This window comes from Meleagris gallopavo, chromosome 1, assembly GCF_000146605.3.
Source record: "Meleagris gallopavo isolate NT-WF06-2002-E0010 breed Aviagen turkey brand Nicholas breeding stock chromosome 1, Turkey_5.1, whole genome shotgun sequence".
Lineage (NCBI taxonomy): Eukaryota > Metazoa > Chordata > Aves > Galliformes > Phasianidae > Meleagris > Meleagris gallopavo.
Window position 1 is genome coordinate 123,793,444 of NC_015011.2, and position 23,974 is coordinate 123,817,417.

General features: G+C 37.1%; 1 protein-coding gene across 8 annotated transcripts in view; it reads right to left on the reverse strand.

The window, feature by feature from the left end:
• STS (steroid sulfatase) overlaps nucleotides 1–23,974 on the reverse strand; it is a 128,116-nt gene that overhangs the window by 6,119 nt on the left and 98,023 nt on the right. For 6 of the 8 annotated variants that reach the window (XM_019622460.2, XM_010726833.3, XM_010726842.3 and 3 more), the window contains one exon: nucleotides 13,867–14,798. The exons of 1 other annotated variant lie outside the window; for it this stretch is intronic. In XM_019622460.2, the coding sequence (XP_019478005.1) occupies nucleotides 14,416–14,798 (383 nt within the window). In that variant the 3' untranslated portion in view covers nucleotides 13,867–14,415. Of the gene's footprint in view, nucleotides 1–7,941; nucleotides 9,409–13,866; nucleotides 14,799–23,974 lie in introns of those variants that run through there. One more of the 8 variants, XM_010726880.3, reaches the window with a different exon arrangement.

Here is a 23,974-nt window from a genome sequence, read left to right on the forward strand (position 1 = left end):
AGTACATCTACCTTTATCATACTCAAATAATTACTGCATTTGAATGATCAGGTTTGCAGATCCGGCCAAATATTTTGAGAACACCATCATGTGACTAAATGTTTCTGCCAGCTGCTGCAGTAACTTTTAGTGAGATGACTGCTGTGCTGCAGGAAGAAGGAAATGGATAAGAAGAACTATAATCCCTGTCCAGCACATTCCTTTGCAATAGTCTGTGCATGCTTCACCACTGGTGTTACTCATATCGTTATAAATGCAGTAAGGGCAAACTTTATGTTGCTTAAGGATTATGAATGAATCTTCTGTGAAGATGTCCTTAGAGACAAAGGAGTGGAACAAAGCTGGCTCCTCTTTAAGGATGCCTTTCTGAGAGTGCAAGAGCTCTCCATGTCTCAGAATAAGAAAGCAGGCAGGGAAGGCAGGAAACAGGCATGGTTTGGCAAGGCCTGTTGGTCAAAATGAGGGAAAAGAAGGGCAAGTACAGACAGCGGAAGCAAGGGTGTGTCACCTGGGAAGAATGCAGTGATGCTGTCCAGACTTGCAGAGATGGGATTAGGAATGCCAAGGCACAGAACTTGTGTGCTCAGTGAGGGATGTTAAAAACAACAAGATGGGTTTCCACAGGTACAAAGATTAGAAGAGATAGGCCAAAGAGAATGTTACTCCTCCGCTAAATGGGAAAGGATAACTGGCTACAGCAGAAGTCTGAGGTATTCAATGAGTTCTTTGCCTCAGACTTCACTGGCAGCCAGGATTCTCACATCCATGAACCTTACATCCCTGAACCTGAACCTCAGATGGGAACAGAGGAAGCAAACTTCCCTTCACTGTAAGGGCAGAACAAGTCTGAGATTGTCTCACGAGGCTGAATGTGTAAAAGTCCACAAGGTCAGGTGATACGCATCCCAAGGTCCTAAGGGAGCTTTCTGATGTGGTGGCCAAGATGCTCCCCATCATACTTGAAAAATCATGGCTATTGGGCAAAGTCCCTGGGGACTGGAAAAAGGGAAACATCACTCACAATAAATGGAGGAAGGAGGATCTGGGGAACTATAGGTCAATGATTCTCACCTCCGTGCCTGGGAAGATCATGGAATAGATCCTCCTGGAAGACATGTTAAGACATGTCTTATGAGGGACAAGTGAGTGATCTGAGACAGCCAGCATGGTTTCACCAAAGAAAGGTCATGCCTGACCAATCTGGTGTTCTTCTATATGGAGAGATGGCATCAGTGGACAAAGGGAGGTAAGTTATGTCATCTACCTGAATTTCTAGAAGGTCTTTTACATAGTCCCTCACAATATTCTTATCTCTCAATTGGAGATATATGGATTTGAAGGGTGAACTATTTGGTGGATAAGGAATTAGCTGGAAAGTTGCAGCCAAAGTGTTGGGGTCAGTGGCTCTGTGTAGAGGTGGAGGTCGGTAACAGGTGGTGTCCCCTAGGGGTCCATCTTGGGACTGATACTCTTTATCATCTTTATCAATGACGTAGATGATGGGATTGAGTGGAGTGCATGCACAGCAAGTTTGCTCATGACACCAAGCTGAGCAGTACAGTTAATACAGCAGAAGGAAGGGATGCCACCCAGAGGGATCTTAATAAACTAGAAAGGTGGGCTCTTGTGAACCTAATGAGGTTCAACAAAGCAAAGTGCAAGGTGTTGCACTTAGATTGGGGTAATCCCAAATATGTGTACAGGCTGGGAGAAGTAATCTTTGCTAGCAGCCCTGCTGATAAGGACTTAGGAGTCCTATATCTAATGCTAGACTAAGTCCTATGGGCTATGTGGTTAACTGACAATGTATTTTCTGTAAGCGTTATAACTACTTTTCGAATCACCATATCTTCTTACCACACACAGTGTGCTCAGCATAGTCAGTGGTATGTGACTGTTAATCGGTGAGTTATGAATCATTTACATCTTAACAACTATCGTGTTTATGACTTTTTATTTTTTTGTTTCTTTATTTTTACATAAAATTTGAATAAATTATTTTTGCTATACTCTAGCTTTTTACAACCAGAGTTTATGAGCGGATAATGATTTTCATACATTGCAAAATGAGACCACAGGGCAAAACCAGGTGAAAAATATGGAGAGACATTTCTGTGAAATTGAAATTAATTGTTTGGCAAAAATCAGGTTATTGACTTCTAAACTGTTTGAAACACATTTATTCCAATTAATTTCTATTAGGAATAATAAAAAGCAAATTAATATTGAAACATGGACAAAATAACCATTGTTGGGGGATGTAATCATTAGGCATGATTTTCATCTAAGATGATTAGTGGAACTTGTAAACAGCCCACTAAAAATTGCAAATTATCTCTTCTAAACAATCATTTGCTTTGGGTAGGCTTCATGATATGACAGTCCTTAAACAGATTAACATGCTTCAATTGTTCTAATAGATGTTGACATGTACATGCTACTTTTGTTAAAACAGTTAATAATGCATAAGAATGGAGAGTATGTGGCTTAAACTCTGAACTTTTTCCACTATTTTACATTCCAAAAAAGATCAAAAAAGATTCCCACAATAAAGGTTTAGAAATACCTACATTCATTCTTGCCTTATGGAATATCCCTTTTTTATTTATATATATCCTTTGAATTAAGAACTGTTAGATGCTGGAACAAACATTAAGTTAGACAGTTATGTTTTGTTTCTGTCAAAGAAAATGTGTATCTTCCTTTGGATCTATTGCTTCTTTGATAAATTTTGTCTCCTTACTTGTCTGTGCTCTATAGAAGCTACAGTGACAGTAATTCATAAAAATACAGAGCAAAGTGTATGCTTACAGCATTCATGAGAAAAAATCTTGTGTGCTACAGGTATGTCAGATATTTTGTTAATGTACCTCATTTTTTGTTAGAGCTGTACTTAGATTTCAGCATAATTGAGGAATAACAGAATTAGCTTTTTTAGTAAGCTAACCTGACTACTGTTTTGCAATTCAACTTTTATAGCACAGAACCAAACAAGGGTTAATTTATGTTGCTAAGCAAAGTTATTTACTATTCTCTTCAGAAGTTCTTTTTTAGTAGTCTTCAGAATCTTACAAAATTACATTTTTCAAAGGTGCTTAGGGTTGTGATGTTGCATTGGAATGAAAGTAAACAAAGAACAAGGTTAAAGAGGGAGGGATAAATTAGAAAATGGGCTTACTGACTTAGTTATTCATATCAAGACAAAAGTCCGTGTCCCTAAGCACAGATGTTTTTTTAAACAAAATTACAAAAAGATGCATATAATTTATTTTCAGTCCTAGATCAGAGCAGTGAGTTCATAAAATCTGAATCTGTTACTGTTAATGTCTTCCATTCAGATAAATATAGAAGAAAATTCAAATAGCCACTTATCCAAACATAAAATATTTTTCATGTAGGTGAAGTAATGAGTACTTTTTTCATCTCAATCATCAACTCTATTAAATGAAGGCGTATCTGCACCCGAATGTATTTTGTTTGTCAATTATAACACTATTAGCCTATTATAATACTGACCACTATAGCTTGATGAAATCAAATTTAAGCATTTCTTTCATTTAAGGAATAGTCAAAGACTATACAAGCTCTTGATGATCCAGGAAGTTATCCTTTGTCCCAAATCCAGTGGGACCTCAAAACTGATTGTGAATTTTTCTGAAACTACCCTTGAGACCTTCTGTTTCAGCACATCTGAGAGTGGGGGAATCTATTTGGTCAATCTTGTTGCTTACAATTAACACAGGAATGACCTTCCACTAGCAGCCTGCAAAAAGAATTTTTTAATTTACATTTCTGAACTAAAGATATACATGAAAAGTAGTCGTTTATAGATATCTCATAGATCTCTAAATTTTACAGATAATTTCCGTACAAGTTTAAGACTATAGGCACCTGTCTTTCTCTATTCATTTCAAAGAGAAATATTTTTTTCTAATGCACAACACACAGCAATAATTGTAAACATTTTCTTATTCTGCTTTAGAATTTTTAATTTCATGTTTTTCTTATTGTTCTGCTTATGAAGGTTGGAAGAACTGGCATATGTTTTATTTTATTTTATTTTATTTTGTCTCTTTCTGATTATTTATTTAATTTATGTACCTGATTTCTGCATCAGTTTCTCTATCATTTAGCTTATTTCCTGTCCTGCCAGCAGTATTTTATTTCTATGGAGCCATAAGTCAATGTGAAAGTAGCTAATGCTCTTTCAAAGTAGTTTCAAACTCTGCATGAAAAACGCTTTTCAGCTCTCATTTAAATATTTGTTTTCCTCGGTTTTTGACAGTGGAATTTAACAGATTCAGTGGTACTTCTTGTGACCCATGCAAAAAAGTATATTTTATAGCTGGATAGTATTTGACCTTTGTGCCATTGGATTTATCCTTTATGAAAGCCTTTCATTGTTCTGTTATTTTTTATTTTTAGCCAGTACATTCTACATCATGATCGTTATGGTAAATAGTATCCTAGTAACAGAAGGAATTGGCTGTTGAACTCAGTAAAAAAATATTAGCTTTTATTATATTTCCAACAAAGAGAAAGGCTGGAAGGTAGATTTAAATACCATGCAGACAAAACCTGAAACTATGGAAAGGGAAAGGCTGGAAACACCTACCACTTAAACCATATACAGCTTGTGAATTCTGAAGTAAATTGAAGATATCAAGACAGTCAGGAATGAAAAGTTATGCACAGATCAGTCTGTGCATCTTCTGTTGGTGAAGAATCTCACTCAGCAAAGCTCCTGAGTACAGTGGAATGGTAAAGCACATCTTCAAATATCTTGCTCAACTAAAAACTTTCTACTCATAATCACACTGGATATGTACTCAGTCTTGTGATAATACAGATTATTAAGAAATTTTATCCATTAAGGCATTGTAACTAGTTTTATACCCAATATAATTCAGGCTAAACATTTGTAACTTTAGAAACAAATTGGAAAAAATACCTAGCAGATGGAGACCTAAAATAATTTTACATGCATAACTCAAGCACTTTATTTATTTGCTTGGCAAATAAATATTTCTGGAGATACTAGAAGATGGAAGACATAAGGTAAAAGTGTGAGCTCTTTTAACACCACAGATATGCACACACTATATTAGAGATTGACTGCTGCATATTAAATGTCATGACTTTTTCCAGAACTTGAGCAGTATTGTTCAAGTCCAGCTCATTCAACAAAATTATAATTGATGTTAACAGAAATTGTAAGAAAATGTAAATTGGAAAAGATCTTAACTTACTGTTGGCAAAACTCTATTGTAATTAAAAATATCTCATCCTTGTACAATAATTAAAATGCTGGCATACAAAATGATTAATATGACCTTAAAAACAAATTGCTTGACCTGTATAATGATGACACTTCTTTTAAATAATTTCATTAGGATCTTTCTTCACTGATTTGCAGAGCATGGTGGAGACTAAAAGAACTGAGGATCAGATGAAAAAACAAATGAACAAACAAGAAGGAGCAAACCAACAAACAAGTAAGCAAGGGATAAAAGAAGCTTTTGGCATTTAGTTGCAGAATTCTGATTGTGAAAAACTTCCTTTGAACAACCTTGAAATCATTCTTACTTTGTAATAAGATTTTAAAGAGTCCAGGAGACCAAAGTGAGATTCAGCTGCCTAAACATAAATGTATTGAGGTTTATGCAGGTTGTGCTGGTTATCTCATGCTTCTTTCTTTTTTCTTTTTTTTTTTTTTTAATAAATGGAAAAGCAATAAAGAATAATTCTTAGGCATAACTGATCTCTTCAGAGAGTAGTCATAAGTTACATTAGACATATCTTGTTTTCCTCTCTCCTGGGTAAAATGGAAGCTAGCTCAGCTCTAGCTATATTCACTGTGAGCATACAAAACTAAGTAAGATAAACCTGAGACCTGGAACTATATTTCTACCTATACTGACTTCTGAATCTTTATGGAAATACATTTTCCCACAGTATCTGCGGACTCTGATCCTACTTTCAAAGCATACTTGATAATGCAAAGATGAGATTTTTTCCTGCACAAGCACAGATTTCCTGCAAATTCTGACATCAAGTAAAAGAGATCATTCCTCCGAGCCTTCCTTCCTGGACTCTTTCCTAGATGGGATGTGAAATATAAACAAAGCAGCTGTCTGGGTGTGAAAAGAGGGTGGGAAAGGAGATTCACAATAACTTCATCCTTTCCTATAAAAGCTTTGCCACTCTGTAGGAGAGGATCCTAGATTCATCAGATCAGGGAACAAGTAAGATAAAGTGACTTCATAGCCCTAAGGTATGTCTCTTTCTGCACTAGAGGTGATCTGTGTACTTCATGTGATTAAAAGTATTTAATCAGTCTTGAAGTTTTGTAGCAAGGCTGTCAACACCACCTAATCGAGTGTCCTTACCTCTAGAGAGTATCATCCTCTTCTCGATTCTCTGCATTTATGATTGTTTGCTACCCATTGGCACAGTATTAACAGAAAGATGGGTGATATTCTTCATTCCCAATCTGTATACCTTCACCACTCTTGAGTTCATCCCTTGTTCTCCTATTCTCCTGATAATTTGTGTGCCTCCTCTAATCTGGCTTGCCGATGCATTCTCTGATGAAATCCACAGTCTCTTTTTTTTTATTTTATTATTATTATTATTATTATGTTTATTTTTAAATTAGGCATGTCATCATTGGTGGTCCATTTTTAGCTATTGATTCCGTACTTTCTCCTGCATCACTGTGAGGCTAGACATGCTGGAACGAAATTGTCTGGGGCCCATGTTTTGTGTCAGAGACCTCATTTTATGAATATACTCCACATCCTCTTGTTTACCTCTTTCCAAATTATCTGTTCTTCCAGCTTTCTCAGGCTAGTGCAACTACTACAAAAGTTCCTTTTGGAAAATCTAAAGGTTTGTACCCTGAGAATCAGTTGTATAAAAGGAGCCATGGCTTATGGTAGAGGGCAAATGCCTCTCTACAATAACTGACAAAGGGTTACCTGTGGCAAGATTTCAACGATTAGCAAAATTCTATTCAAGTTTGCATTGTTTTTAGCACCTATGAGGAACTGTGGCAATAGTCAAGCACAGTTCCTCAGAAGTCTCTTACAGCATTTCTACCCATCTGCAGCTTTACCTCAGACAGTTTCATGGATGAAAACCTCTTCTTTCCATGAAAGGAGGTTGTTACAATGTAAAATCAAAATGTTTATCTATTATGATCTAGACTTTGGCCTTCACAGGTTAAGGCCATTATCTAGATTTTAATGAACAGTCACATCAAACTGTGTAACAACCTCCCTTCAAACAAAGAAAACGTTTACCTCTATGAATCTTGCCAAGCAATTGAACTGTGTTCCCCAGTACTGGTCTGGACAAAATGGAGAAACCCAAGAAAGATTTAAAACTGAGCCCAGGCTTAATGTGTGAATATGGCATCCATTTATGTAGCCTGGTACTGAGTGCTTAGAAACTGATAACCACAACTGTTAATCTGCAGCTTTCACATAGTGCTCATTAATGTCACTGCTTGAATTCTAGCTAAACACTTCATTATCATTAATTTCCAGAAAGGGCAGAATACCATCTAGCTGCTAGGGATGGCCTCTCACTACCAAATTTTGCTGAAAGACCATCAAAGACACTTGTCATTCAATGGCATAAAACTTGTTATCAAGCAGGATTTCCCTTTATTTTTATTAAGTATCATAGGAGAGAAGGATGCGGCCCCAAGCAAATTCTTTTGCTGCATAATCTGTTTTTAAAAAGCCTGGTGAGAGATGTCTCCGGATGAATGTGTTTCTTATATATATATCAGACACTGTATTAGGATCTAAAATTCCTATTCGAACAATATCTCTGGAGATTAAACAGTTATCTTAATGGTAGCATTACTCAGCTGCTTCCCAATGTATTGCATATGATCACATAAGATTGGCAACTGCAAATCAATCAGAACACTTTTCTAAATCAAATTACTTTATTCATTTGATAAGAGATGGCATTGTGCAAAAGATAAATTGTTTATTTTTTTCACACATGGTACAAGCATCTTGTAATCTTTTTTATCAGTATGACAGGCAAGTCATTTTTAAAAGTTGTTTTTTGTTTTCCTTCAGAACTTGGTTTCTCTTGAGAGCAACAATGACCATAGTGAACTGAAGATATTCTTATGCCCAACCTGAGTTTGTAAGGCTTTTGAGATGCTTCGTCTCTAATCTTTTGTGGTAAACAGTGCTACACAGAGCAAATTCATATGAAATTCTCTTAAGTGTCAAAATAAAGAGCTCTGCCTTATAATTTCAAGTACTTCACAAGCTTTTTCACATAAATCAAGTACAATAAAATATTATCCATATAAAAAAGCTTTATTAGTTGACAACTGTAGAAAAAATATTGTTGAATGGGTTATTTTTGTAACTGAGTTGGGCATATAAGCATTTCAAATGCAGTTTTCCTTTTAAAGGGAAATACCTATGGCACAACTCTTTTATAGATAAGACTCATATTTTTCTACCCAGGGAAGCTAGCATGATTAATATTAAATAAATGCTTTCCAAGTGTTCAGAGGATGCTGTATAAGCACTACAATATAGATCACTCAAGGTCTGCACTGTGTGATAACTTTAACTAAAATTAGATATGACCATAAGATAATTGAACAAGCTAGTGTAGTGCAAGCTTCAGTGGAAGGCTGGAATTCAGTTCTTTCCATGAGCACAGAAAAATTTCAGTGACTGAAGCTTTTGTTGGTGCACGCTCATTACTCTGAGTGCTGAGCTGGCAGACTATAGCTGCTGTGGATAGTCTCAAGAACAACTTGTAACATCTCTTATTTGCTGTGTAGATGAAGATCTAGGAAGATTCTTGTTGCTTTCAATGCAAATAAAAACTACCGAGAACATCAAAATGATTTGGAAAAGCCATGTGCTCTATTGGTGTTCTTAGCACTCCTTGAGTTATCTGCAGCTGTAGCAGTTAGTGAGGCTGGAAGGCCCCGGAGTCCGGCTCTGGTCTCCTACCCTTCCCAGGAACAGAAAGTATGATTGCTGCTCCCTCACCCCCTGAAGCTTCAGATTAAGATATCACCTCCTGAATGATGGCTAAGGAGGAGCATGGGATCGTGCATACCCATGGGCCTCCAGCAAGTTTTCATTTGGCAGGCTGGCACAACAGGGACCAGCTGGCCGCAAACGCACCTTTGTTCTTTTTGCTTGCTCGCAGTTCCTGATGGACTTAAATTCACTTGCAACTAGTAGAACTCTGTCTTCAGATTGGAGAAATCCTCAGAACAACATTTGCTCCCCAGTGACTCCCAGCACGGAGTTCTGTTATGCCAGATTCCTCATGCACACAGACAGCCTCTCTGCCTGCATTGTACTTATCCAAGATGAGTACACTTGAAAGTGAGCTCCTCGAAGCACATTTCTGTCAGTGTACAGGTAAGGCCAAAGGAAAGAGAAACAAACAACAACAACAACAAAAAAATGCAAATGTCTGTCTTATGTACAGAATTAGCATGTCCTAATTAGAGTTAATAAAAGAAAGTTTCAACACATGTCCCCTAATGGCAGCAGCTGTACAAAGTGTAACCAATATATTAAATACTTTAGCAATTGCACTCTCCCATTTGATCAGTATAAGGAAGTAAAAAAGGCAGTGTGAGATGTGCTAGCATACATGGCATTAGAACATTGCATTTGTGCAGCTATGCTTGCTCTCTTTTTATTTCTTTCTCAATTGTTTTCCTATATTGGATGATATCTTATGTTAAATTCTTCTATATTGTCCACACATTTGAACACCCAGATCTCACATTACTACAATGTGAGATAAGCTAGATAAGCTATTGCTGACAAGTGATGATTCTCACTGAGCTGTGGAGGATATGGACCATATTCACTTCAATCTCTTTGAACTTTCAGTTGGATTTCATTGAACTGAAAAGACTCTCTTTCCGGAAGACTGTATTTTTTCTTTTTTCTTTTTTTCTTTTTCACAGTAATTTAAGGCAAGTCAGAACATCCAAGTTTTTAAAGAGCCGGGAACCTGTGACATCCAGTCCACAAGGGAGAAATATTAAAGTAATTCCATGTGGTGTACTATATCTGCTGAAAGACTGAGAATAAACGTAATTAGAAATAAGTGATTGACATCTTTCTCCGTGTGCATCGTTTTTAGCCATCTGCTCTCTCTGCTCCAGGCCCCAACCCCACATGTGTTAAATAGTCAGCACAGAGCCTACATGCACATCTGAAGTTTAAGGATACCTTTATACAGCCTAGTTTTCCATTTCTTAAATTATACGCTTTATAGAGAAGGTGACCAGAAAGTGCACCTTTACCAACTTACTACTTTAAGTACTTCTTATTCTTTCAGTATTCCTAGCAGTTACAGAAAAGCTGTTATCCTTTAGGAAAAGATGAGGAGCTGAGAAACAGAGTTAAATGACTTGCTCTGGGCCATACAGGGACTCTGTGATAAACTACAATGTGATACTGTTAAATAACCCTCTAGAGGAATATACTTTCCTCTGAAACTGAACTCCCAGTTTAAACTAATGTATTCCACTGTCAGGCACCATGTTACAATATAGATGATAGTTAAATGATAGATTGAAAGCCAGTCTTAAATAAAACAGTTGCATATTCTCCTTATGTCTTCCTTGCTAATACATTGTGATTCACATATATCCCATCAGTAACTTGCTATGAAAAACAAAACTTTCCATACTAGACCAGGCAATGAAATAATAAAAATGGTATACCATGCTTCTCATTTTATTTTGCAGATAAACAAGAGTATTTTAATTACCATGATCTGACATGCTATCTCTAGAACAGAAGGTACAATACTGGAAGATATAACACATTTTCAACACAGGGAAGGTTTATTTTAGGCATTAAATGAAATAGCATTGCAATGAAAAATACTGTCTTATTTTTAAAAGAATCTTTCTTGAAGGAACAATTGTAAAAATGGAGTTCAGATTTTACTGCTTCTGTCAAAATATTAAAAGCTATATTAAATTAAATTTTGGTAAATATGAAGCTTGTGGCACAAACAAGAAATAACTTTTATTTTCAGGGTGTGCTTTAATTTCTTAGATTTTATACTTCAAAGTTAATTCTTCTGCAAGTTAAATAAGTAGAAGGTTTGCTGAGTCAAGGTGCTCTAAAAATCAGTTATTTTCACAGAGACCACTTTTTCTTACTGATAGATCTGGGCAAAATATCTGCTGTGGTCAACATGACAAGCAAAAGAGGAGTTGGTGGCAAAGAAATAAGTGGAAAAGTGTTTGAGAGGTTGAAGATTTTAAGAAAGGATATCAGAGAGATGGCACCAAAACCCAAAGAGGGTATAAAAGAAAGTCTCTACTCATTCAAGAAGAAAATCAGAGCAGAAGAAAAATAATCATTTTTGGTATCTCAGTCAGGGAACACAGGTCAGCTTCTATGCTGAGAGGAAAAACAATTCTTGAGCCTGCAGAAAGTAAAGATATAATAGTAACGTAATATATTCCTGATGAAAAATAGGTGTGGATGTCCTTAACAATATAAACTGAGGTCCCTGTAAAGGTCACAGCCTAGAAACTGTGGCAACAAAAGAGATTCAGTGAGGCTTTGCCTGAGTTTCAGCTACATACCTAACATATATATTTGCCCCTATGGTTCATCAGGAATATTTGCTTGCAAAAACTGCAAAAGCTGCAGGAGAGCTGTAGTAACTGAAGAGTGCATCCTCTATCCTGGCTGCAGTTGGACTTCCCTCCACTGCAGGACTGTCATGGTTTTATGATTTTTGGTTATCAGCATTCCACATGACAACATCATTTAGTGCTCTGGGATTTAAAGAGTTAATGCTCTAGGTCCAGGCACCTGTCTGGAAGAGAAGAAGAACTACGTACCCCAGAACACTTTGTGTTCAGAGAGGAGATATAACCCTTGGCAAGGTCACAAGACCTCCCCTTTTTCCTTCAGCTCTCCTCCCTGCTGCTCGTCCCGACCACATGCATCGCCTCAGCACTAGTGTAAGGCCTACATTTTTTCAGATACTCTCTCATTATATTTGATTTATTAGCTTCAATTCTAATTATATTGTATTATAGTGTGTTATCTTGCATTTTGATACCATATTTAGTAAATTAGTTTGTTTCTCCTCAGATCATTGCTGCTGTTCTTAATTATTTGAGGTCCTCTGTTTCCCCTTTCCGGACGTGCGGATTCGCAAATCCCTCCACACCACCAGTCACTGAACCAGGCCGAAGCAGCCCATAAACCATTGACAAGGGCAGGCATGGAGGGAGCAGCATTAATGAGCAGTTTGACTAGAAGATGGGGACCAGGAATTTGGGATACATAGTTTCTGTCGGGAACACTACAGAGGAGTATTTGTATTTTAACTTTCTTACTAAATTTATCTTGTACATTCAGTGTTTAAATAAAGCAAGGAGGGAATTATGCTGCATGAATGGCCACCTGAGAGCCTTCCAGATACAATATAAACAGTCTTGAGAGGCTATTGGGGAAATATCTGAACTACATCAGAACACATACGATTTTGCTGCAGACAGATCACAGAGCACATACTTAAGATAACCAGTCATAAACACAAGGTGAAATATCAAAAATTGGACTTCAAGGAAAGAGTACAACATTTCCCAAGACAGGAAATTGCAGGAGAAAAATCAAATAAAATAGATTTTACAGAGAGAGAAATATACCATATATCACAATATATTTTTATATGACAGGCTTCAGCAGCTCCCAAAAAATGGGTCACAACCTCAATGTCTGCTGGCTGAAGCTATTGCATTATTATCAACTGAGATCCCTTTTGCATTAGTGTTGCGCTAATACCACCAAACAGATTGTAATATATCATAATGTTGGAATTAACTAGTGTTTTCTGATAAGAAGCAAGACACCTTCTATTATCAAGCATCAAATCATTTTAGTATTTTGCTGATATGTTCTGCTCTGGTACAATCTGCCAAAGAAAATAGTTTGCCTAGCTATAGAGCGAACAGAAAATGTGACTGAATAAGATGAAGATAAAAATGGATACAGAAATTAGCCCTGAAGTATTGTAGATTTCCCAAGGCCTTACTGAGAACTCAGAGACAGTTACATTTGGCTTTGAGAAAATGTAAATGTTCAAGTCCAAGTTTATTCTCAGAAAATGTAGATCCCATTCAAGGAGCTTAAATAACAGCAAAGGTATTTAAAGCAAGACCAAATATTATTAATTGTGAGCCGCACTTCACTTATCAGTGAAAGAACAAGTACGGTAAATAGATAGTATATTTTTTGTTATAATATAAATTTGGAACACCAATATTAAGCATGAACCAAATATTTCATTTTAGCAATTGGGTCATGAATGTCAGGGTTTGTCTACCTCAGGGATTAAACATTTATTTATTGATTTATCTGGTTTTGATTGTGGGTTAAGTGAGACAGTCTGAATTTGGCTTGCATGTTTTCCAGAAGAGTTATGGTACATGTTTAAGCACACATGCATGCGTGCATATCATGATGCCATGAAACATGATGCTAGTGAGGGAGCATGATTTTATTGTGGACTAAGGTCTCCCACTACATAGCTCTCTATATTTTTATGGCACATACAACATTAGATTCTTGGCAGTCTGTTTCTTATTTGGTGTTGGTCTCTTCTCACTGGTGACAGGTGACAGGATGAGGGGAAATGGCCTTAAGTTGCACCAGGGTAAGTTTAGGTTGGATATCAGGAAACACTTCTTTACAGAAAGGGTTGTTAAGCACTGGAATAGGCTCCCCAGGGAGGTGGTTGAGTCACCATCCCTGGATGTGTTTAAAAATTGTTTGGATGTGGTGCTCAGGGACATGATTTAGTGGAGGGCTGATAGGGTTAGGGTAGTTTGGTTAGGTTTTGGTTGGACTCGATGATCATTAAGGTCTCTTCCAACCTTAGCAATTCTATAATTCTATTTTATGTCACTGATACTTGTTGAATCTGTCTTTTACTTGTTTATCAGTTATCAAATTATAGTTACATGAACCTTTTCACCATTATATCTCTATTCATTAATTTTTGGTAGAATGTCCCAATCGCAGTGGATAATACTGAAAAGGACTGTTGAGTGTGCATTTAGTGGCTGTAGTTGACAAAAGCAATAAGTAAATTCCTCAGTGTGTAAGAACAATTTTGAAGCTGAAGATGTGAAAAATGATCTCTAGAAAAGGCATGCTTTGGTACATAAGGGCAGCAAAACCTGTTTTATACCATTTATTGTATTATTAAGTCAGAGAAGATGTTTTTTAAGCTTCTTCTCATGGCATATTTTCTGAAATTCTACTGAAATATTGTACTAAAGATAGTATATCCTATATAACAAGTTCTTCTAAAGCTACCTAGACATTCTTCTTGTTCTGAGAAGGAAAACAAAGAAGTTTAACCAGAATGCACCTCTGGCAGGCTGTTTTCTGAATCATAGTCACAGTAGCAAAACTGAAAGAAGGATGAGCAACACAGCTGTAGCCATGGCTTCCAGACAAGGTTGTTCCAGGACAGCTGGTCAGAGACAATTTGAAGCGATCTGGTGTGGTTATCTACTGCTAGCTGTATGACACTGAGAATTTCATAGAACCGGCTCTCTGTTTCTGGAGTCAGTGGGACTTTCTCTTCAGGGTCTCTGGAGAGATCGAAGAGCAGTGGAGGATCATGGCGTGTGATGAAACCTCCATAGCAAAAGCAAACATGAGAGTCATAGCAACCACTGGAATCCTCAGGAGTGAACTTTGGAGTGAAGAAAAAGACCTTCCAAACAGATTCACCTGCAGTTTCCAAATACAAAACAATCAATGATAAAAGACCAACTGAAAATCCTTTCAACTTATGAAACTCTAATTTACACCACAATAAATCAATCTCTCTATACAATCTTTGACAAAGAAGAACTGCAACATACTGAAAGAGAAAAACAAAATCAAGCAAAACATGGTGATTTTCTTGCTACACAAATTTATGAAACAACGATGATCACTTCAGTCCCTTAGAAGAAGTTAACTAAATTACAGACGACTTAAAAGAACTTCAAGTTTTTAAGTAAACAATGCTAAGAAATGCTACATATTTTCAAAGATACTACACCGTCTTCTTCAAGATATATTAAAATGTACTTTTGCCATTTGACCATATCCAGACACCATTGAGCTATGAATGATTCTCATTTCACTAATAAAAAAAAATCATTTTTTATCTTTTTCTCCTTTAATCTCCTTGTGGTACTAACCCATCACACTGCCACATGCTTGCTTGCTTTGCAAACATGTTGAGACAGACATTCTCATTTTATTAAATGTGATGACAGGAACTGCTATAACAGATCCTGTCTCAGGCTTCAAGATGCTTTTTCAAAAATATATAACTATTACAGTAGTTCAAGTTTTAGGTGAGACATTGCTTTGTAAACTGGGAACCAAACATCTTTCACATAGGTAATTTTGACTTTGCTTAATACACTGTGTACAGACACTGAACTGCCTGCAGTAGAATAACTTCATTCAGTGTTTTCACTGATTAAGATAAGAATTAATTCCTGTACTAAGAACAAGCAAATATTAGTCATTTCCTTCAAGAAACAATCTTGAATAGAAGACTGGAGAACCTAAAAATATTTAACAGGGAAGGAATAAACAAGCAATGGCTATTACTCTCCTCAAGCATCACAGAATAGATCAGGCAGACGGGAACAGACAGGCATTTTAAAGGAAATGCACAGTCCTCTCCAGTTGGGGAAGAATGTGCCAGAAAAAGACCAGGAAATAATTAGAGTCAAAATCTGCTTTTCATTCTTAATAAAAGTAGGATAGTAAACAGCTTAGACGTATGATGCCTGACTGCCTATCCATCAGAGCATATACAGCCACCAGAAATACACAGTCATTAGTTACTTTCCTTGATGCCCTATTGCTGAAACTTTTTTCAAAGAACCACTCAGAACCACAGAATGTTGTGGACTGGAAGGGATCTCTGGGAATAACTGAGTCCAACCCCCTCCTAAAATAGATTCCCTACACAGGAAAACATCCAGGAGGGTTTTGATTATGTCCAGAGAAGAAGAAACCACAATGTCTGGGCAACCTGTTCCTGTGCTCTATCCTCCTCAAAGTAAAAAGAATTTTGTTCTCATGTTCAGATGGAACTCTTCCAGATTGTACCCACTGACCCTTGTTCTGCTGCTACACACCACTGAACAGAGCCTGGCCCCATCCTCTTGACTCCTGCCCATTAGAGATTTATAATTGTCTCAGTCTGCTCTTCTCCATGTTGGACAGCATCAGATCTCTCAAGTTTTTCTTCATAAGAGACGTGTTTGTATCACTTCCTTTATTTTAAATACCGGGGGAAAAGCTCTGTGGTATTTTGCTGAATTTTTTAAGTCCACAGAAATTTTGTTACTTTTGTAACTTGTTAAATATTTATATGTGCAATGGTGGTTAATATTCATTAATCAAGTCACTTGTTCACTAGAATAGAAAACATTTGAAGGTATGTGAAGGGCAGAAATGAACTGGTACATCACATGCAGTAACTACATCACACTGAATGTTTAAAGAAAGGTTTAAAGGCATAAATGTTTCAGTGGATTAGAGAGCCACAGACTGCAGTTCCAGTTCATAGCATGAATTTAAAAGAAAATAAGTGACCTTAAGATTCTTTACAGCTTCTTCTATCCTGCAGCATTTTTTGCATTGTAAGAGAATTTACCTTAAGGAACCAATCCAATGATAGAACATGGAGATTTCCAGTTCTTTTAGTCTGCACTTAAATCAGGGTCAGAGGGTGATGGTCATTATTTGCATTAGTCTAGGAGTATCCTCTGAATGCCGCTTGAGAATCAGTACAAGGGAAGCAGCTCTAAAAGCAAAGAGCACCTTGCTGGCACAGACAATAAGGTGTGGCAGGCTTTAATAGGTACTGAAGGCTCTGACTATAACAGCAGCAATGGCTCAATCATACTAGGAGGCAGGGACAGGACATGACTGGACAGGATGGGAGCATTTCTCTGTCTCCTTTTCCAATAATATTCTGAAAGATTGATTTAGCATTTGAACTCTTTGTTGTTTCCTCACAATTAAAATTAATAATAATCACAGAATCACAAAATTGCAGGGGTTGGAAGGGACCTCAGGAGATCACTGAGTCCAACCCTCTTGCTAAAGAAGGTACCCTGCAACAGGTCACACAGGTAGGGCTCCAGGTGGGTCTGAGTATCACCATAGAAGGAGTCTCCACAACCTCTCCGGATAACCTGTTCTTGCACTGTTCCAGTGCTCTATCATCCTTACCATAAGGAAGTTCTACATATTAGTACAAAAACTTCCTACGTTCAAGTTTTAGGTCATTATTCCTTGTCCTATCACTCTGCACCACTGAGAAGAGCCTGGCCTCATTCATTTGCCTCTCACCTTCCCTTAGATATATATAAACATTAATCAGATCCCCCTTCAGTTTTGTTTTCCTCAGACTGGACAGACCCAGGTTACTCAGTCTTTCCTTTCTTCTCCATATGCGAGATGCTCCAGGCCTGTTTTTGTGGCCCTTTGATGGACTGCTTCTAGGAGATTCTTGTCTTTTTTAATGTGGGGAGTGCAGAACTGGACACAGTATTCTAAACGTGGCCTTACTGGGGCAGAGTAAGGGGGAGAATCACCTCCCTTGACCTGCTGGGTCACACTTTTTTTAATGCATTGCAGGATATCATTGGCTTTCTTGGCCACAAGGGCACACTGCTCATGGGGAACCTGTTGTCCAGAGCTAATCTCTTACTCAGGGACATGATTTTGTGGAGGGTTTTTAGAGTTAGGGTAGTATGGTTAGGTTGTGGTTGCACTCAATGATCTTTAAGGTCTTTTCCAACCTGAGTAATTCTATGATTCTATGACTCTATGATCTACAGCAGGTCATTCCCTATCCTGAACTGATGCATGCCATTGTTCCTCCCCAGATGCAAGACTCTATCCTTGCTCTTGTTAAAGCTCATCAGGTTCCTCACTGCTTAAGTCTCCAGTCTGTCGAGGTCAACAATGTAACAGTCCCCCTCAGACATCTTTGAACTTATGCACAGAACATTGCCCAGAGCAGAAATATGCCTCTCATTTATTGAGATTTAAAATATATATTCTGGGAAGCTATGTGATTCTGTACTAAGCATTTCTTCTGGCTCTTTAGAAGTGTTTGACTGTCAGGATGGACAATGAAGAACAGAAAAGGCCAAAATCGCTATTAATGAGCTTTTATAGACCAAGCAATATTTACTCCATTTGAGAATTCAATTCAGAGCACTGTAACATCTTGACAGAAGGGCAGAAAAAATGCACACAAGAGCTCTGTGGTCAGGCTGTCTTACCATACCCGTATCTTTGATAGAACACTTCTACTAAATTACTTCGAAAATGAATTTTCCATCAACACTTATGTTGTTGGACATTGTATCATCAGGCCATTTCAAGGGCTTACATACAGCAACATAAATTTAAGAATTCGTGAATTATTTTAAGACATAGCAATAGGTTCATATAAGTAAGTTCAAAGACATGGGAAAAAAAAACAGAAACATGCAAGTTGTACTATTTTTTTTTCCCTTACAGAATAAATATTCTTCAGGCTTGCCTATACTTAGAGCATCTGTCATGTTGCAAAACGTGTGTGATTGGAGACAGACACATGTGACACCAGATCATGTCTGAATTACATTGCTAGTTTTTTGAAGAGCTGATGGTTGTCAGCCATGCTGCTATGTAACACCATGCTTATATTGTGCAAAACACAGCCTTGGCAGAGCAAGTACAACTGTACAATAGAACAATGATCACCTATTGTACTGCAGTGTTTCAAAGGACCTGGAACTTCATGAGGTGCTGGAAAAACACCAGCACAGAGTTTAACTACCCACTGCCTAAGCATTATAAAAGCTAACGCACACCTGTCAGTGTCTGTGTGTGTAGAGAAGCCAGTGTAATATAGGAGACATAAAGAGCTGTTGGATTTCTAATCTGTAAAGCTGATGAGCTGTATAAGGATCTTAACAATGGAGAGTTCTCTCTCACTTTCTCTCAGCTGATCTCATTTTGTCAGAGAGCTAGCTGCAGGGATCAAATTAATCTCTCAATAATTAACAATACTTTTGTTCTTCAAACCATCTGGATTCTCTTATTATTTAAAGACAACTATATCTCTGTTCTTCACTGAGCCTAGCTGTAAAATTGTCAGGGTTCCCACACAGTCAGTATAACAGTCCTTCCAAAACACAGAAGTCAAGCTAGATGTCTGTAGCATCCTTTGAGATCCTTTCCCAGAGCATCACAGCTTCTTTATTCAGTGTCCATTTTTCTGCTGAGTTAATTGAACAAGGGTTTCACTTGCTCAGTCCTCAGAATACCACTTTCCTTTGCACACATAAAAAAGCAAAAGTCACAGAAGTTGTACATAGAAATAGTCTCAAGTTAAAATAGGTTGCAATTAGTTTGCACAAATCTGCTATGAACATAACTGCTAAGAATTTGATCTCCTTAACAGACTCCTCTTCAGTTTAATTATCCTTCATCTATTTATTCTCTCATAATCACACAGACAACCAAAACGTCATTATACGTGTAAAGGCCAGAAGGGTAAATAAAAGTGTCTCAGTAAAATATATTAATATTTCCAAGATGACATGACACAATGGATATGGATGTCATTTCTGTAATACTAGCTCTGTGTGTAACTATTGATGGCTATATCCTATTCTCTGATAAGGACTTGAAATGAACAAGAGCTATTTCTGTGTTATTGCCTGGACTTTATTTTTACTGTTTTTTTTTTTCATCCACGATAGGTAGATCTGGGCTTTCCTTTGTTCATATTATTTTGTTTCTTCTTTTGGTAGAAGAACAAGTTAAACAAGTCTGTTCTTCATTGCAAATTGATGAGCTGGTCTCTCCTTGAGTTAAGACTTACTTGCTCATAACCCTTTGGGCATAGCAGTACATAGAAATGCAAATTGCACACAGTCTTTTCCTGTATTTCAAGTGAGCTCCGTAGCCAAGGTATGCTCTCACATTCTAACTAAAGCCAGCTCTTCAATTTTTCTACAGAGTAGCAGATTAAAGTTCAAATTTACTTGAAAATATTCTTCAGATAACTGTCGTTATTGCTGGATTTAGTCCTTTTTTTGCTTCCTATATCACTGGAGTAATTTAGAAGTTGTAGGTTCTCTACTAATCTTATATAAAAGTAGATATCACACGTATGTATGTATTCTACTCTTCAAAAATTTAACAATTTAAAAAAGGTTTTGGTTGTTGAGCTTTTGTAGAACTATATATGTCATATGGAGAATACTATATGGTTACTACAAACAAAGCATACATATTATTTTTATGAATATGTACATTCCTTGAACAGCTAATAAAAATATGTTGAGTTCAAAAGTTTTTAACTTTACTCTTTCAGTCAAAATTTGTATTCTTTAGACACATTTATCTGGCATCTTAGGATGCTAGACATAATGTTAATTTACGAGAATAGATAGTTGCTAGAAGAGCCTTGCATGAAGAACTGTGCAGAATACAGAGTAGCTGAGCTAAAAAACATGAAACGGAAAACAACAGTGAGCTGATGAGCAACTGTAGTGGAATGAAAAGGTTCCACTGAAATTTATTAATGAGTCAAGATAATCTGCTAAGTGGTAGGAGCTGACAAAGAATTATCTTCCTGAATTCTTCATTACCAAAAAGAATGACCACTCCTTTATACATATACACACAAATGGGTATAGAAACTATGTTTCCAAAATCAGAAGTGCCAATGCAACCTTATGCCTCCTAGTTGGAAGTTACAGCTAACAGGAACATGAAAGAACATATTTTGCCCAGGGGAAAAAAAAAACACTTTGAGTAATCTGATGCATGTAACCCAGACAATTGCTAAAGATTTGGCTGAAAAGTGTATTCACTTGTTGAATTGCCCACGTGATTTTCAGTTCATTTAAAGAGCAGTCATTATCATTATGAAGACAGGAGATAATGTTGGCACAAACAAAATTATTAGTAATTTCCTACCTATTTTTTGCCCTTTTCATGTACCAGTTTTCCTCTGGAATTAGAAAGAGATACAGCTAATAAACAGGAGAGCAACATACTCAAGAATGTAGCAATGCATAGCCCATTAGCTAAGGATGACAAAAACGAAAGAGAAATTTATTTAGAATTATATTTTGTCTTCTGTCCTTTCTGTCCTTTTAAAAATTGAGGACAATAATTCCTATCTGACATAAAGTGGATTCAATCACCCTGAGTGATGTGAAAGGTATGCAAGATTCATATAGTTATTTTCCAGACATTGCGGCAAACATACAAGACAAAGATGCAAAGACAACTCAAAGCAACTACTGCAAATAATTTCAGACAAGTTTAAACTTGTCTGCAGAGAAGGACCAAAGTTTCCTGGTGGACAACATGGTGACCACATGCCAGCAGTTGTGTCCATGTGCCCACGAAGGCCAATGGTATCCTGGGTGCATTAAAAAGAACATGGCCAGCAAGGCAAGGGAGGTGATTTTGATTTTGCTCATGTGCAAGCACAAAGGAAAGAAGAAGGTCCATGAAATGTGGAAAAAGGGTCTGACCACTTGGGAAGAATATAGGAATGTAGTCAGGGCCTGCAGGGAGGCAACGAGGAAGGCTAAAGCCCGTCTGGAATTGAATCTAGCTAAAGTGATAAAGGATAATAAAACAGGCTTCTTCAAGTATGTTAACAGTGAAAGGAAAACTAGGGAGAATGTGGGCCCCTTACTAAGTGAGGGGGGGGTTCTCGTAACGGGGGATGCTGAGAAGGCAGAGATACTGAATGCCTTCTTTACTTCCGTCTTCAGTGAAAAGGCTCTCCCGCAGGTTTCCCACACCCTGGAGGTTAGGGAGAGGGTCTGGGGAATGGGAGACTTTCCTTTAGTCAGGAAAGAGGACGTGCGTGAGCGCCTAGGCAGTACTAAGGTCCACAAGTCCATGGGACCTGATGGGGTCCTCCCATCCTCCCTTCCTCCCCAAAATACTGAATTAAACATAAACACTAAAAGATATATCATAGAGTGTCATTTTAAAGACAACCAGCAAGAACTCTCATATACATTTATTCCTAAGAAAATTATTAGAAGTTGTCTAGTATCTATTTTCACATGGATATATTCAAGGTTAAGATTTTTACAGAGAAATTTAGCAGTCTGCCAGTACAAACTTTTATGCAAAAATCAAACCTCATTTCGCAGTTCTTCAGCCAGCATGAATACTTGAGTTTGAATAGAACACTAGTTTTAGGAAAGCAATGGGAATATTTTCTCGTCCTTAGTGGTATGGAATATGGACACAGAGAGCTTAAGCTACACTCCAACTGACAGTAAGTGATGGAAAAGGGAAACAACCTTGACACTTTCCTATTTCCAGATTAAGGAAGGCAGGCATAATGAAAAACAAGCTTCACCCTTCTGAGGTGCTATGATGTGCTAAAATATCCTTCTCACCAAAAACAAGATCAGAGAAGAGTCTCCTGGGGCTGTAAATGGAACGAATTCATTTTAATTGCACTGTATATAGAACTTAAGTGAAGAGAGCTCAGAATTATTTTGAAGACAGGTTACTTCATCTCTATCATTCAATTAATGTAAAATCATTCTGGAGAGTGAACTCTGTTCAGTCATGTGTGAAGTAATGCAAATAATCGAAGTTTGTAATTTTAAGGTTATTTTTTCATAAGGAGTGGTTCACTGATTTAGTGTCCAGAAAGTTTGGCTTACGCTTTCCATTCTGAAGCTATTCCTGCCCCTTAGTTTGCAAACCAAGTGAGGTATTTTCCCTTATGAAAAAAAAAAAAAAGAGAGAGAAAAAAAGAATAGCTCATTTTTAGTTTTATTCCTGCTTTAGTTAATCCTTTTGAAACAGTTCTGTTCACATCAATCTAACGCTACTTCCAACACAATTTGAAATATTTTGTTTCATATACTGTATTTCCCCAACATTCCTTAATTCCTTTGTTTTGTGACTTTAGTCAACTCTCAATTCAAGTTTTCACACTTCAAGCACCTGCTGTGAAGAAACTGCAGTGTTTTAAAACATTAGAAACTTCATAAACTTGATGCAAAAACAACAACAGAAAAACAACACAAGCAGGTCCAAAAGTAATTCTGATTAAATACTAGCTGAAGACCTGGTTCAAAAAGCACACCTTTCTAAGTAGGGAAGGTCTCTGTAGCAGTAATTCTGCTGCCATACATAAACACTGAAACATTACTGTTGGAAAAGATCACTAAAACCATCTAGTTCTACCATCACAGAGCAAACTGAGACAAGAAAATAGTGTAAAGGCTTTGTCATGTTTGTCAAGGAAAACATTTTCCTACCTAAAATATTGGTAGCAGAAATGTGTATCTTACGATTAGGTCAATTTTCTTAAGCTTGATATAAACAGCTTTGTGTTTTCTGTTCAAGCCAGAAATGCTCTTTTTTCTTTCAGGTATTATTTCACATTTACCAAGCATTATGCCCATACTGTGTCACCCCAATTCAGTTGCACCTGTTATGATATAAGCTTCAAGACAGCAAATTAGAATAGTTAATCAGGTAGTTTAGGTAAATGACACTTGATGCCTGTTCTGCTTCTTCCAGATGTTGTGGTTGATGCACTGAAAAGAAATTAGGGATTTGGGAGAGCACTTTTAGTGGACTAAAGGTGGGACTTTTAGAGGTTTTCCTTGATTTTGGTGCTCCATGAAACAGGCAAGATCATGTGGAGAAGATAACAAAAACAAAACAACAAATGAGGAATAAAGATGATGCTTACAAAGCAACTTTGGAAATAGAGTGAAAAAAAGTAACTTCAATAATCACTGAGAAAAGACCAGGATGACCTTCATTAAGAAACAGTAAATGATTCAGATGTTCGAGATCAATATAAATTTAAAAAAAAAAAAAAA